The sequence below is a fragment of the Manis pentadactyla genome, chromosome 4, assembly GCF_030020395.1.
Source record: "Manis pentadactyla isolate mManPen7 chromosome 4, mManPen7.hap1, whole genome shotgun sequence".
In the NCBI taxonomy this organism is placed as follows: Eukaryota; Metazoa; Chordata; class Mammalia; order Pholidota; family Manidae; genus Manis; species Manis pentadactyla.
This window is the reverse complement of record NC_080022.1, coordinates 13843777-13859790: the sequence shown is the minus strand read 5'-3', so window position 1 is coordinate 13859790 and position 16014 is coordinate 13843777. Positions and strand designations below refer to the sequence as shown.

Below are 16014 nucleotides of genomic sequence, written 5' to 3'. Positions count from 1 at the left end.
TCATCCCCTGGGCTGCAGAGTAGGAGCCTTGGAGTGGGGCCTAGCTTCCTTGGGCCCCACCCTCTAGTTGTGCTCAGGAAAATGCCATAGGGCAGTGGAAGATACCAAGGACACCTTTTGAAGAAAATGGCCTGCTTTCCCTGGTTCTTGCCATCTCCAGGCCATGGAGAAGAGAGGTACTTGAGGGGATAAGCAGGCTGGGCTCTGACTTCAGTCTGGGTTGGAACCACCTTGTGGAACATCTGTGTAGCCACAGCACATAAAAATGTTTTCCTCTGGCAGCCGCTTTTATAAGGATGTAATAATACATGCATTACAAAAATAGTTCTGTTTTTGGTGGGTCAGCATTTCCAGCAAGCTGACCCTGACCAGGTGTGGAGGGAGTCTGCCGGGGTGTGGGCCAGGGGGCCGTGGAAACATGTCTGTGTGTACCAAGGCCTTTGCTCCTGCTCCCAGTGCACCTTCTTCCCTCTGGACCCTGCTTGGGCCTTTTCTTTGGGCTCAGATTCCCTGCCTCAAGGCTCGGGCCCCTTGTGTCCTCCTGGCAAGTGACTCTGCTCCTAGGGGGGAGCAAGCCTTCTCACTCTGCCAACCCACTTCTTTACCTTTGAGCGTCCAGTGGTTTCAGCCTTTCGATTCATTGGAACGTAGCTCTTGATTGTGAAGCATAAAGATGATAGCCAAGAGGTTGAATCGCTAATTTGATATTGCTTACCCTGATGGCCCAGAGCCCTTTGCCAACAGCCCTGGCCTCACTGTGGGCTGCTGATGCTCATTTAAAATGGGGCCCTCATGGAGCTGAAAGCCTCATCGCTTCCCTGGGGTTGCCAGGAATCTGCACTCTGCATGGAACTGGGGAGGGAGGGAGACTGTGATATGTGGAAGGACATCATCCATTTGGGTCAAACACCACCCCCATCTCCCACTCCCAGGCCTCTCCCAGCTCAGAAGATCAGTTCATGAGCCCTCAGTCTGAGCACAGGAACCATTTCCGTGTAGGAGAGAACACACCGTCCAGTGTGAAGGCATTCAGAAACTCCCTTCGAAAAATGGGTACGGAGCGCATCCTCCTCATCATGCTCCCAGCTCCTGTCAGCATGCACACGCTGCAGCTGTCTGGCGGCAGGGGGTGCTCCAGCAAGCATGCAGCTCTCCCAGGGTGCAGTATTTATTAGACCTGAAATGGTGCGGATCAGCAATCACATTTGAGTTTGGGGGCATGCTCACTTCTGTTTTGTAGGGACCCTTGGGTTCTCTGAGGATGAAGACTCCCAGGATCTGGGCAGCTCTGGCCAAAGGGTGCCAGTACAGTTCAGGGCCTGGCGTGAGGAGGCAGAGAAGCTCGTCATTAGCATCTCTCCCTCTTTTGCATTTGGCTTGTCCTCAGCAAGACAGTCTTGCCAGAACCAGTTGTCTTTGTTCTGCTAAGATTAATTTTGATAACTTCAAAAGGCCAGAGGTTCCAGGCTGCTACTACCTAGGATCCCCTCTTGTAGCATCTTGACTAATGGCCACCCCATTTCTCCTGACGCCTCCAGTGGCCTGGGGCACATGGCTTTGTGAGCCTCTTAGACCACTCTGTCTTCCCATTACGTTCCCTGTCTGCTCTCCTCGATTGTTATTAATTGCATCTCTAAAGTGCCATGTAATCTTTCAAGGACGGCTGTGTCACAGAATCAGGTTTGTCTGCCCCTGGAATCCTACTTGTTTAAAATGACTTGGTTCTCTCCTACCATCTGCTTATTTGCTTAAGGCTTTATCTTCCTCTTAACTGGGTCTCTTCTGCCTCCCTGGCTGGAAAACCATTCTGCCTGAGGGAGAAGAGGAGTAAACATGGGTGAGAAGCAGCAGAGGCCTTTGACCTCTGAGCACACCACTGCCCATCCCAGCATCTGTGCTGCTGTTTTGGGTCTGAAGATACTTAACACCCTACCTTTTCTCTGCTTTTTTTTTCTCGTGTAAATTCATTCTGAGCTCTAGCCTTCCTCATACCATTCTTATCTTTTCATCCTCTTCTCAATTACCTGTCTCAGCTTCCCTAACTTTTTTCGACATTGGTTCTAACAGTAGCTACGTGTTCTTTTCAACTTAGTAGCGTTGAGCATTCATTCATGTGGTTCCACGCCACTAGGCAAATCCCTCCTTTAGGAATTAATGATCTTGTAAGGGAAATAGCTTAAATAAACATAGGATAAGTCGGGGGATACATGAGCAAGCATCCATATCAGGAGTCATCATTTCATAATTCCCTCCCTCCTCTCCTTTTGTTTTTTTATTTTTTATTTTTATTATTTTATTATGGTATCATTAATACACACATGAGCAACATTGTGGTTACAAGATTTCCCCCCATTATCAAGTCCCCACCACATACCCCATTACAGTCACTGTCCATCAGTGTAGTAAGATGCTATAGAGTCACTACTTGTCTTCTCTGTGCTGTACTGCCTTCCCCATGCCCCCCCACTCCCTGTACATTATGTGTGGTAATTGTAATGCCCCTTTCCCCCCCTTATCCCTCCCTTCCCACCCATTCTTCCCAGTCCCTTTCCCTTTGGTAACTGTTAGTCCATTCTTGGGTTCTGTGAGTCTGCTGCTGTTTTGTTCCTTCAGTTTTTCTTTGTTCTTATACTCCACATATGAGTGAAATCATTTGATACTTGTCTTTCTCCGCCTGCCTTATTTCACTGAGCATAATACCCTCCAGCTCCATCCATGTTGTTGCAAATGGTAGGATTTGTTTTCTTCTTACGGCTGAATTATATTCCATTGTGTGTATGTACCACACATCTTCTTTATCCATTCATCTACTGATGGACACTTAGGTTGCTTCCATTTCTTGGCTATTGTAAATAGTGCTATGATAAACATAGGGGTGCATATGTCTTTTTGAAACTGGGCTCCTGCATTCTTAGGATAAATACCTAGGAGTGGAATTCCTGGGTCAAATGGTATTTCTATTTTTAGTGTTTTGAGGAACCTCCATACTGCTTTCCACAATGGTTGAACTAATTTACATTCCCACCAGCAGTGTAGGAGGGTTCCCCTTTCTCCACATCCTTGCCTTTTGGGTGGTGACCATCCTAACTGGTATGAGGTGTTATCTCATTGTGGTTTAATTTGCATTTCTCTGATGATTAGGGATGTGGAGCATCTCTTCATGTGCCTGTTGGCCATCTGAATTTCTTCTTTGGAGAAATGTCTGTTCAGATCCTCTGCCCATTTTTTAATTGGATTATTTGCTTTTTGTTTGTTGAGGTGCATGAGCTCTTTGTATATTTTGGATGTCAACCCCTTATCGGATACATCATTTATGAATATGTTCTCCCATACTGTAGGATGCCTTTTTGTTCTACTGAAGGTGTCTTTTGCTGCACAGAAGCTTTTTAGTTTGATATAGTCCCCTTGTTCATTTTTGCTTTTGTTTTCTTGCCCATGGAGATACGTTCATGAAGAAATTGTTCATGTTTATATTCAAGAGAGTTTTGCCTATATTTTCTTCTAAGAGTTTTATGGTTTCATGACTTAAAGATTTTTGATCCATTTCGAGTTTACTTTTGTGTGTGGAGTTAAACAGTGATCCAGTTTCATTCTCTTACATGTAGCTGTCCAGTTTTGCCAACACCAGCTGTTGAAGAGGCTGTCATTTCCCCACTGTATATCCATGGCTCCTTAATCATATACATATTAATTGACCATATATGCTTGGGTTAATGTCTGGAGTCTCTATTCTGTTCCACTGGTCTGTGCCTCTGTTCTTGTGCCAGTACCAAATTGCCTTGATTACTGTGGCTTTGAGTAGAGCTTGAAGTTGGGAAGTGAGATTCCCCCCTGCTTTATTCTTCCTTCTCAGGGTTGCTTTGGCTATTCAGGGTCTTTTGTGGTTCCATATGAATTTTAGAACTATTTGTTCCAGTTCATTGAAGAATGCTGTTGGTATTTTGATAGGAATTGCATTGAATCTGTTGTTTGCTTTAGGCAGGATGGCCATTTTGACAATATTTATTCTTCCTACCCAAGAGCATGGGATGAGTTTCCATTTATTAGTGTCCTTTAATTTCTCTTAGGAGTGTCTTATAATTTTCAGGTATAGGTCTTTTATTTCCTTGGCTGGGTTTATTCCTAGGTATTTTATTCTTTTTGATGGAATTGTGAATGGAATTGTTTTCCGGATTTCTCTTTCTGCTAATTCATCATTAGTGTATAGGAATGCAGCAGATTTCTGTGTATTAATTTTGTATCTTGCAACTTTGCTGAATTCAGATATCAGATCTAGTAGTTTTGGAGTGTATTCTTTAGGGATTTTTATGTACAGTATCATGTCATCTGCAAACAATGACAGTTTGAGTTCTTCCTTATCAATCTGGATGCTTTGTATTTATTTGTGTTGTCTGATTGCCATGGCTGGGCCCTCCAGAACTATGTTGAATAAAAGTGGGGAGAGTGGGCATCCTTGTCTTGTTCCTGATCTTAGAGGAAAAGCTTTCAGCTTCTCACCGTTAAGTATGATGTTGGCTGTGGGTTTGTCATATATGGCCTTTATTATGTTTAGGTACTTGCCCTCTATACCCATTTTGTTGAGAGTTTTTATCATGAGTGGATGTTCAATTTTGTCAAATGCTTTTTCAGCACCTATGGAGATGATCATGTGATTTTTGTCCTTCTTTTTGTTGATGTGGTGGTGATGTTGATGGATTTTCAAATGTTGTACCATCCTTGCATCCCTGGGATGAATCCCACTTGGTCATGGTGTATGATCTTCTTGATGTATTTTTGAATTCGGTTTGCTAATAGTTTGTTGAGTATTTTTGCATCTGTGTTCATCAGGGATATTGGTCTGTACTTTTTTTTTTGTGGTGTCTTTGCCTGATTTTGGTATTAGAGTGATGCTGGCCTCATAGAATGAGTTTGGCAGTATTCCCTTCTCTTCTGTTTTTTGGAAAACTTTAAGGAGAATGGGTATTATGTCTTCTCTAAATGTCTGATGAAATTCAGCGGTGAATCCATCTGGTTCAGGAGTTTTGTTTTTGGGTAGTTTTTTGATTACCGATGCAATTTCATTGCTGGTAATTGGTCTGTTCAGACTTTCTGTTACTTCCTAGGTCATTCTTGGAAGATTGTATTTTTCTAGAAAGTTGTCCATTTCTTCTAGGTTATCCAGATTGTTAGCATATAGATTTTCATAGTATTCTATAATAATTCTTTGTATTTCTGTGGTGTCCATCCTGATTTTTCCTTTCTCATTTCTGATTCTGTTTTTGTGTGTAGATTCTCATTTTTTCTGGCTGGGGGTTTATCTATTTTGTTTATTTCCTCAAAGAACCAGCTCTTGGTTTCATTAATTTTTTTCTTTTTGTTTTATTCTTCTCAATTTTATTTATTTCTTCTGTAATCTTTATTATGTCCCTCCTTCTGCTGACTTTCTGCCTCATTTATTCTTTTTTCCAGTTTCAGTAATTGAGGATTTAGACTATTCATTTGGGGTTGTTCTTCCTTCTTTAAATAGGCCTGGATTGCTATATACTTTGTCTTAGAACTGCCTTCACTGTGTCCCACAGAAGTTGGGGCATTGTGCTGTTGTTTTCATTTGTCTCCATATATTGCTTGATTTCTGTTTAAATTTGGTCATTGATCCATTGATTATTTAGGAGCATGTTGTTAAGCCTCCGTGTGTTTGTGGGCTTTTTTGTTTTCTTTGCATAATTTATTTCTAGTTTCATAACTTTGTGGTCTGAGAAGCTGGTTCGTACAATTTCAGTCTTTTTGAATTTACTGAGGCTCTTCTTGTGGCCTGGTATATGATCTATTCTTGAAAATGTTTCTTGTGCTCTTGAGAAGAATGTGTATCCTGCTGCTTTTGGGTGTAGAGTTCTGTAGATGTCTGTTAGGTCCATCTGTTCTAGTGTGTTGTTCAGTGCCTCTGTGTCCTTACTTATTTTCTGTCTGGCTGATCTGTCCTTTGGAGTGAGTGGTGTGTTGAAGTCTCCTAAAATGAATGCATTGCATTCTATTTCCTCCTTTAATTCTGTTAGTATTTGTTTCACATATGTAGGTAGGTGCTCCTGTGTTGAGTGCATAGATATTTATAATGGTTATATCCTCTTGTTGGACTGACCCCTTTATTATTATGTAATGTCCTCCTTTGTCTCTTGTTACTGTCTTTCTTTTGAAGTCTATTTTGTCTGAAATAAGTACTGCAACACCAGTTTTTTTCTCCCTATTGTTTGCATGAAATATCTTTTTCCATCCCTTCACTTTTAGTCTGTGTATTTCTTTGGGTTTGAAGTGAGTCTCTTGTAGGCAGCATATAGATGGGTCTTGCTTTTTTATCCATTCTTTTACTCTGTCTTTTGATTGGTGCATCCAGTCCATTTACATTTAGGGTGATTATCGATAGATATGTACTTATTGCCATTGCAGGCTTTGGATCCGTGGTTACCAAAGGTTCAAGGGCAGCTTCTTTACTATCTAACTGTCTAACTTAACTCACTTATTATGCTATTATAAACACAGTCTGATGATTCTTTATTTCTCTCCCTTCTTTTTCTTCCTCCTCCACTCTTTATATGTTAGGTATTTTTTCTGTACTCTGTGTTCCCTTGACTGCTTTTGTGGATAGCTCATTTAATTTTGCCCTTAGTTAGTATGTGGTTGGTCTACTTTCTTTGCTGTGTTTTTATTTTCCCTGGTGACAGCTATTTAGCCTTAGGCAATACTTACATCTAGAGCAGTCCCTTTAAAATACATTGTAGAGATGGTTTGTGGGAGGTAAATTCCCTCAACTTTTGCTTATCTTGGAATTGTTTAATCCCTCCTTCAAATTTAAATTATAATCATGCTGAATACAGTATTCTTGGTTTCGAGGCCCTTCTGTTTCATTGCATTGAATATATTGTCATTCCCTTCTGGCCTGTAAGGTTTCTGCTGAGAAGTCTGATCATAGCCTGATGGGTTTTCCTTTGTAGTTAATCTTTTTTCTCTCTCTGGCTGCCTTTAATACTCTGTCCTTGTCTTTGATCTTTGCTGTTTTAATTATTATATGTTTTGGTTGTGTCCTCCTTGGGTCCCTTGTGTTGGGAGATGTATGGACTTCCATGGTCTGAGAGACTATTTCCTTCCCCAGATTGGGGAAGTTTTCAGCAATTATTTCTTCAAAGACACTTTCTATCCCTTTTTCTCTCTTCTTCTTCTTCTGGTACCCCTATAATGCAAATATTGTTCCATTTGGGTTGGTCACACAGTTTTCTTAATATTCTTTCATTCCTAGAGATCCTTTTATCTTTCTCTGCCTCAGCTTCTCCGTATTCCTGTTCTGTGATTTGTATTCCCTTTACAGTCTCTTCCACCGCATCCAGTCTGCTCTTAAATCCTTCCATTGTCTGTTTCATTTCTGTTATCTCCCTCCTGAATTCATCCCTTAGCTCTTGAATATTTCTCTGTAGCTCCATCAGCATGCATATGACTTTTATTTTGAATTCTTTTTCAGGAAGATTGGTGATTTCAGTCTCCCAAGCCCAGTCTCTGGTGTTTGAGGGATTTTGGACTGAACAAGGTTCTTCTGCCTTTTCATGGTGATGGGAGTGGTTGCCGGCAAGTGGCGCATGTGCAACCTGAGAGAACAAAGTCCTTTCTTGCTTGCCAGTCGCCTTGCCTGTCTCCGCTGCCTGTGCTGGTTAACCACACACAGAGAGCAGCCTCTGGGTTAATCCCCTAAGCTGCTGTGGGCAGGGAGGCCTTCTAGATGACTAGGGCAATGGCAGGGGTTACAGGTCAGCAGCACATGTTCTGCCACAAGAGCAAAGCCCCTTTGTGCCTCCCAGTCTCCATGCCCATCTCCGCTGTCTGTGTTGGTCAGCTGCACACAGGGGGCAGCCTCTGGGTTAATCCCCTGAGCTGCCGTGGGCGGGGCAGACCTTGGGATGGCCTAGGGCACTGGCGGGGCTTGCAGGCGAGCGGCGCGTGTGCTGCCATGAGAACAGAGCCCCTTTGTGGTTCCTGGACTCTGCGCCCATCTCCATTGTCTGCGCTGGTCAAGCGCATGCAGGGAGTGGCCTCTGGGTTAATCCCCTGAGCCTCCTGGACTCTGCACCAGTCTCCGCTGTCTGCCAGTCAACCATGCACAGGGAGCAGCCTCTGGGTCTGGGCCGGTTAGCTGTGCACTGGGAGAAACCTCTGTGCTAAGCTGTGTGGTTGCTGTAGGTGGGGCTGCTCCCCGCCTGTCCCCCAGCATTGGTGGGTCAACTGGTTTGCTTGCAGTGCCAGTGGGTGGGGTAAGGAATGGCAGGCTGCTTATCGCCGCAAGGGGCTTCTGAGCTGCGTTGACACCCAGGGGGTTAGGGCGCCTGAAGTTCCTTAAAGTTCCCAGCCTGCTGGGCTGAGTGTGCCAGGGTGATTTTGTCCACCTGTTAAACCCTTGTCCCTTTAAGACTTTTAAAGCACCCGCTTTTCTTTTGTCCTCGTGCAGCCAGCTGTGGGAACCTGTTTGCAGTCTCAATCCTGGACCTTGCTTTTCCGCTCCTCCAATATCCAGTGCACCATGGATTGTGTGTCTGTGCTCCCAGGGCAGACCAGCAGGGCTGGTTATTTAGCCATCCTGTGCTTCCACTCCCTCCCCACTGTGATTCCCTTCCTCCCGCCATTGAGCTGGGGTTGGGGGAGCGCTCGGGTCCTGCCAGGTCACGGCTTCGTATCTTACCCTTTTCCGTGAGATGTTGGGCTCTCACAGATGTGGCCTGACTGGTGTACTGTATCTTCCAGTCACTCTTTTAGGAATAGTTGTATTCACTGTATTTTCAAAATATATATGGTTTTGTGAGGAGATTTCCGCCACCCTACTCAGGCTGCCATCTTGAGAATCTTTGGGTGCCTTTTATTTCTTTGTGTTGTCTGAGTGCCGTGGCTAGGGACCTCCCTTACTATGTTGAATAAAAGCGGGGAGAGTGGGCATCCTTGTCTTGTTCCTGATCTTAGAAGAAAAGCTTTCAGCTTCTCACTGTTAAGTATGATGTTCACCGTGCACCCCCTCTGCTTTTAATACTCAAGAGTTTTGATGATTGGGCCAGAATTGACTGCCCAATACTCGAATTGCTGGGTCCCACCTCCTCCAAATCCCCACCCCATCATAATAAGGAATCTGGATTGGGATTCTTGCTCAGTCTCAGGAGCACTGGGCCAACCTACCCTCACCCTGTGGAAAGGATGCAGGCTCTGGAGTAAGAGGGTTTGACCCCAGTTCTGCTCTTAATACCTGTATGTCCTGGGGCAGGTCATCTTTTTGAGCCTCAGAATCTCCTGTTGGCAGGGTTGGCGGCCCCATTCAGGAGCCGCCCAGTGTTGTCACAGCACATTAGGGACTCCACCTGCAATACCGGGCCCCAAACCTGGAGGCAGGCAGCCCGAGCCAGTGCCTGGCAAGGGCAGTCACCTTTGCCTTCCCTGCTCTGGGCTGGCTGGGAGGTGCTCCACCAAGGGCAGCAGCAGACTGTCCCCTGGAAATGGGGGGGGGGCTCCATGCTTCTGGCTGGGCTGTTTGTGACCTGAAACCTAAGGCATTCTGTGCTGGGTCCCCCACCAGAAAGGTGGCCTTGTTCTGCATGCAGCTGACTCCAGAGCTGCCAGCAGGAATAGCAGGCCCTTTGCAAACCAGGAAGGTGGGCCATGCCGCCAGCAGCGGCTGTCATTCTCAGGAAGCACTTGGCTTTCCGACTTGGAGGAATGTCTTTGTCTTTTGTAGATGGAGAAAGATGAAACTGTGAGCGACTGCTCCCCACACATAGCCAACATCGGGCGCCTGGTAGAGGTGAGTCGGCCCCTGGGCTCAGGTTCGCTCCTCTTGCTGGGGGTCACTTCCCACAGCAGGGGACATTTTGGCCCTGAAGTCTGCCGTCTGCAGGCTCTCTCCTCTCTCCTCTTTCTTGCTACTCCATGGCAGCCAGCAGTGCGTTTCTTATTTTTTATCTTGACCTCGTGTTTTCTGAGCCTTCTGATCTGGATGAGAGCAGGGCTCAGCTCCAAGGCACCCCCTAAACTGCCCCCACCCCAAACAAGCTCCAGAAGACTACTTGAGAAGCCCTCGTCGGTCGCCCCTAGTTCCCCTGGGCAGGCATGAGCAGAGGCCTGATCTCTGAGAGGAAGCAGCCCTGCAGGAGCTTCAGCCGCGCCTGCCTCCGCCTGCCCGGCACCACGCTCTGCTCTCCTAGGAAAGGGAAGCACTCTGGCTTCACAGAATTGTTTCCAAAATTTGTGGGAAGGCTGAGGGGTGGTGATGTGGTATAGAACAGCTCCCAGTGTGGTCTGACGGTCGGCGTTGGCCCCCAGTACCTGGATATTGGTCGGCTTCCTGGGGAGGGTAAGGTGCTCAGAGCACGAGATACAGGTGGGGTCCTGACCCTTGGGGCTCACCCACGGCCTTGGCGCAGTCATGTGCTTCCCCCGTGTGGTCACAGCGGGGACTGCAGGGGCGAGCTGCTGGGCGGGGGAGGGTCTGAGCCGCAGGGCTCCTGTTTGCCTTTCATCTGACTTACTCCCTTCCCAGGACATGGAAAATAAAATCAGAAGTACGCTGAATGAGATCTACTTTGGAAAGACAAAGGACATCGTCAATGGGCTGAGGTAATGTATCCAAAAGCACAAGCATTGGAACCAGAAGCTGTGGATTTGAACCCTGGGTTTACTGGTTAATTGCTAAATACCCACCTCTTGGGACTGTTAATGCAGGTTTGGAAAGATAAAGCACTTACACACATAGTTGGCACTCTAAGTAGATGTTAACTCTTACCTTGTTTTTCTGGGGGGATGTTCACCTTAACCGGTGCTCTCATCCCTGGAGTCACCTCCTCTCAGTCCTGTGGAAAGAACCCGCCCAGCCCCTGCAACCTGGGAGGGAGTGCAGACCTCTGGGCGGCCTGGCCGCCTCTGGCTGGCTGTGCGTCAGGGCAGCAGAGAGAGCTGCCTCAGCCTGCCGTTCCGGGAGAGGGCCCCCAGCCCCTCTGATGTGCTCTGCGGGGGCTCTGTTGGACTGGCTGGGGCCCTGAGCTGCCCCTCCACCCGCCTTGTGTCCTCAGTCCTGCAGCGTCGCCTGAGAGAAGGCTGGGAAGGGCCCTCTGGGTCCTGGAGGTCTGTGGTGGGCAGAGCAGGAGGGCCAGAGCCCCTCTGGGGGGCAGTAGACGCAGCTGTGGAGCAAGTGAAGTCAGGAGGCCAGATCGCAATCAGGCTGTGTCACCCTGAGCTGTGTGACCTTCAGCCAGGGCCCCTCTCACCAGCCCTCAGCAGGCCACAGAGGCAGGGCCGCTGCGGGGTTAGATGAGAGGATGAAGTCTGCTCTGCTGCCCAGCACGTCTGTGTGAGTCTGAGGGCTCCTGCTCTGCCCTTGGCCCCAGCCCTCTAGTGCCCCATTCTGGGTGCAAATCTTCCCTTTTGGGCCAGAAGGAAGCGGGAAGCAGCTCTGGGGGCTGCCCTTACTTGTGAATTTGTCCAGGACGCAGATGTTTGGTTTCCTCCTCCTAGAGTTTTAAAATAGCAAGGAGTCCCCTTTGGACCCTCATCTGTCTGATTTCCCGCCCCCACCCCCATCCCTCAGTGGAGCACTTGGGGGTGGCTTGCCCTGGTGGGTCTTACTTCCCACCCCCACCCCCCATCACTGTCTCTCCTCTGGCTGTTGAGCCTGGGGCCTCGAGGTCATCTGTGCCCAGAGCTTCCTGGCCTGGGGCCGGGTGAGAGCCCATGGGTCCCAGCAGCCTGCCACCTGGGGCCACTGTACCATCCTCACCAGACACACTCCCCCCGGGCTCCTCCACCCACCCCACCTGCACGATCCCCAGGCAGTGCCGGAGAGTAGGAGAGACACACAAAGAGCCTGCAGGGTGGGTTTGTGAGCCCCTGAAAACCGTGGCCATTGTGTATGCTCTGCACACCGACCTCCACACCGCTGCCTGTGCACCGGTGGCCTTGGTGATGTGCGCCTCTTCCTTGAACCTCTGTGTCCCCTGCATTTCCTCTCGGCTGTCACCGCCTGGTGCCCCCGACCTGTGTTGCCCCTCTGCCGCCCTCACCTCTGACCCCTCTCCATAGATCTGTTGATGCTATCCCTGACAACCCAAAGTTTCAGCAGTTGCAGAGGGAGCTTTCTCAAGTGCTGACCCAGCGCCAGATCCACATCCAGCCTGATAATTAGGCCGATCCAGGTACCCTCCCTGCCTGAGAGGCGTGAGCATCCTCCCCACTAAACAGGACTCACCAACTCACTCAGACCCTGCCGGTCCAGCCGTTGTCTTGCGGCCATATAAACCACACTAACCCCTGTGTCCACTTACGGCTGTGAGCAGCCACAGTAACACGTAAAATCAGCCCCACATAACACGGACCCGCTTGTATCACATATGTGGGGTGTGTGCTTTGCACTGTGAGGGCGGGGGTAGACAGAGGGGCGGTTTTGGCTTTTGCTCCTGAAGAAGCCCCATCCAGGGGATTAACCTTGCCTCTCCAGCAGAAGCCGCTTGTCTGCACTGCTCTGACTGGCTCAGAGCGATGGGCCATACTTTGCCTTGTGGTCATCCACATGCTTTAAGGCAGCCTCTCTGAATCTCTGTATGTGCTGCCAGGTCAACCCAGCTTTGCCACAGAGGATCCCAGAAGCCGTAGGAGCTCCCTTCTCAGTGGCAAAGTGACTGTCGGTGCTGGCTGTCTTGAAAGGAGTGTATTGCTCCACATCCGGGGAGGGTGCACAGAGTGGGAGCTCTGGTCCCCCTGGCTGGGCCTCATGCACCCAGACCAGCTGCTGCTGGAGCTGCCTGGGCCAGCGTAACCTTCCACCCCTAACCAGCTGCAGCTGTCCTCAGAAATGCAGTATGCTGACAGAAAGGAAAATAGTCTTGCTCGTAATAATGACCGAGAACCGTGACTTGAGTTTGTGCAAATGCAGATGTATGGAGGCAGTCGGCATCCCCCGAGAGGAGGAGGGAAGCTGGCTTTCGTGTGAGGCGCTTGGAAACTCAGCTGGGCAGGGCTCCAGGCCCCGGGATTACACTCCGAGGGACCCCTCCAGGGTGGGTCGGGCAGAGGAGCCGCTCTTCAGTGCCCACGGACTCCGACCTGTTGGTCCGCTCTGGGTGTGTGTGCCAGCTCCAGGCCTCTGGCACCTGTCGGCTTCCAGCCTCATGCTGGGACCATCAGGTTCCCAAGATGGCATTGAGAAAACCCCCTTTCTAAGGTATCCCATTGTTGGGCCGTTTTCTCCCCCAGCCCCTCAGCTTTTAGGATAAGTCTAGAATCTTCTGGCTCTCTAGCCTGCGATCCTCTTCCCACTGGAGACTTTCCAGCGTAGAAAGTCTGCAGCGGTGGGCATCCTGGTGCCCCATCTGTGCAGAGCAGGTCCTTCCCGCACTGAGTTAGCGCTTCTCCAGGCATCGGTTCGAGGTTGCTTGGCAATGACCTTCCCACGCCCTGTGCTAAATGAGTGCGCTGCTCCTTACACCCCCAGCTGTTGGAAGCTTCACCTCCTGTCTCTCCCCTCATTCTAACCCTGGTTCTAACCCTGGAACTTTGTCTTTTGAGGGGTGCGGGGAGGGCACAGCCCAGCCTGGTATGCTCGGCTTCTTCCCAGAAGCACCAGCGCCCACACAGGAGCCACGGGAGCTGCTGCTTCGCCTATTGTGTCCTCCCCCTGGCCATGCTAACCTCCTACTGGGAGCTTTTCCAGAACCACATGGGGGACTGGGTGAGGCTTGGAGCCCGAGGCCCACCAGGGCTGCTGTCTGACCCTCCCTTTGGCTGCCACAGAGCAGGGGGCAGTCCAGGACACACATTCGGAAATCGGTATTTGGCAGCATCAGCCCCAAATGCCAGCTTTTCTCATTGGAATGATTTTAGTTGTATACAGATTCTTTCAAAGCCTCTTAACCATTTTGAGGATACTTTCTGTGTTTTTTCTAGGACCAAGTAGTCAGAATTCAACTTGGGATGCTGACGTGCTGCTAGGTTTTGCTTCATCTTACCTTACCTCTTTTTGGCATTTAGGATTATTTTTTGATTCCTCTTTCCCATTCTTTCTCACTGTCAGTGTGTTATCAGACTGAGGTTCCTGTGGAGTCTGGCGTCCACACCATTCCTTTGAGGAGGCTTTCCACCCTTTCTTTCCACTGCTCTGAAACTGTTTCAAGGCTTATAAATGGTTTAAGAAGTTCTTGGTTAGCCAGCATGTTGGGTAAAGTTGACAAAGTCATTGTAGAGGTCACTGCCAGGGTGCAGTTCCCTGAACCTGCCCCTCAGCTGTCAGTTGGGAATAATACTAAGATTTCTACTTGTCTTGGGGATGCTTGTAAGAGTAAAATGAGGAGTATGTGGAAAAAGCACTCAGTAAATTGTATAGCCTCTACAAAGCTTGCTGAGGAGTGTCAGCGCCGAGCATAAATGCTCTCCCAGTAGCGGGCCCCACAAAGCCAGGATTTGACGGCGGGAACCCAGGGCACGCTTCTCAGTCCCGTGCTGCCTCTTGAAATCCAGGCTGAGGGATTTTCTTGGCCGAGTTACCAGGTGATGGTGCCTCACAGCAGAAGCCTAAAGGCACCTGCTCCTCTTGTGCTGCCCTGCCCATGAACCAGTGTACTCAGACGTCCACAGGTGCCAGCTCTTCACCCTGCACTTGTGGGGTGAGCCACGAGCTCCTCTGCTGGGCAGGGGTGCAGTGAGGGGAGCTTTATAGCAGGGTCCTCATGGCACTGAGGCCGTAGCTGGTCTGGAGCATGGGGTGGGGTCTTTGCTGCATTGTGCTTGGAAGCCCAGAAGCCACCTTCTGGTTCAGACTGACCTGGGACCTGTGCCCAGAGAAGCGGGTTAGGGTTCTGGTGGCTATGGCCAGGTCACCCCAGACCAGTGCAGAGGTGAGCATCTGTCAGGTTGGGCTGCATACCTCCCCTGCAGCGCCCGGCGAGGTGTGGAGTGTGCAGGTCTCAGGCTCTGTGCCGCCGCCACCTCATCTCTCCTACCCTGCTTGCAGTTCTAGAGAGGATCGCAGTGCCTTGCCTGGTGGTCCAGACCCCCAGCCGAGGAGGCCCACCTCATGGGCGGCGTGTCCGGCCAGGCCACCAGGCAGCAGCCTCAGCTGCCTGTTAAACCTGCTCATGACAGTTCTTTTCCTCCTTGGCAGGTCTGTGCAGACTTTTGCAGACAAATCAAAACAAGAAGCTCTTAAGAACGACCTGGTGGAGGCTTTGAAGAGAAAGCAGCAATGTTAAACCTCTGCTTCACGCTAACCGGACACGCCATGCACTCGTTAGATTCCTTTCGTAGGAAACTCGTTTTCTGCTCCTTCCCTCATCCCATCCCTTCCCTTCCCAACAGGTCACATAACAACTTGCATCACTGACCACACAGCGCCATCTCTCCCCCAAGAATAAAGCCCAATAAATACCCCTCTCTGTCTCTGAGGCCTACTTCCCACCACGTTTTGCTATCAAAACTCGGTATTTCCATAGAGACCGTGTGTTTTTTTGTTTGCCTCAGCCCCCGTCTGCCCCCTACTACCCCTTTATAGGCATAAAATACACTGTCTGTCTGCCTTCCCTTCCCTCCCACCTTTTTGTTACATTGGTGTAAAAAATGTAAAACAAAAAAATTTTATGAAATAACTGTGGTGTGTGAAAGATAGAAGAAAAACTGGAAATCTGATACCACGTGTGTTTGGGAGTTGCTTGGGGCTGGAGGCTTGGGGGACGGGGGACAGCTCTGGGAGAAGGGAGAGGTGGCCTTCAGCACTGTCCTGCAGGCGGCCCCTGTCCCACGGAGACCACATGGTGGGGGCGCGGGGGCTGGGCCTGCTGACGGTCCGCTCTTCTGGCCAGGTGCTTTTCTGTCAATTTTTATGGAATGCAAAAGGAGTTTTTTTGTTTTATTTTGTTTTTTTGTAAAGCTTAAAAAAAAATCTACATCTTATACTTGAGCTTCCATACTTAAAAAAAAAGGAAAAAACAAAAAAAATAAAAAGAAACTGGGACGTAGTTAGCATTGGCCTCGTATTCT

The 16014-nt window shown here is 49.0% G+C and overlaps 1 protein-coding gene across 3 annotated transcripts in view; it reads left to right on the top strand.

Annotated features, from left to right (window-relative positions):
- The window catches only part of CAPZB (capping actin protein of muscle Z-line subunit beta), a 143443-nt gene extending 127447 nt beyond the window's left edge, over positions 1–15996 (top strand). For 2 of the 3 annotated variants that reach the window (XM_036914476.2, XM_036914473.2), the window contains exons 7-10: positions 9734–9799; positions 10535–10611; positions 12070–12182; positions 15143–15996. In XM_036914476.2, coding sequence (XP_036770371.1) covers positions 9734–9799; positions 10535–10611; positions 12070–12172 — 246 coding nt within the window. In that variant the 3' untranslated portion in view covers positions 12173–12182; positions 15143–15996. The remainder of the gene's footprint in view (positions 1–9733; positions 9800–10534; positions 10612–12069; positions 12183–15142) is intronic. The other variant, XM_036914474.2, reaches the window with a different exon arrangement.
- The last annotated feature ends 18 nt before the right edge of the window (positions 15997–16014 follow it).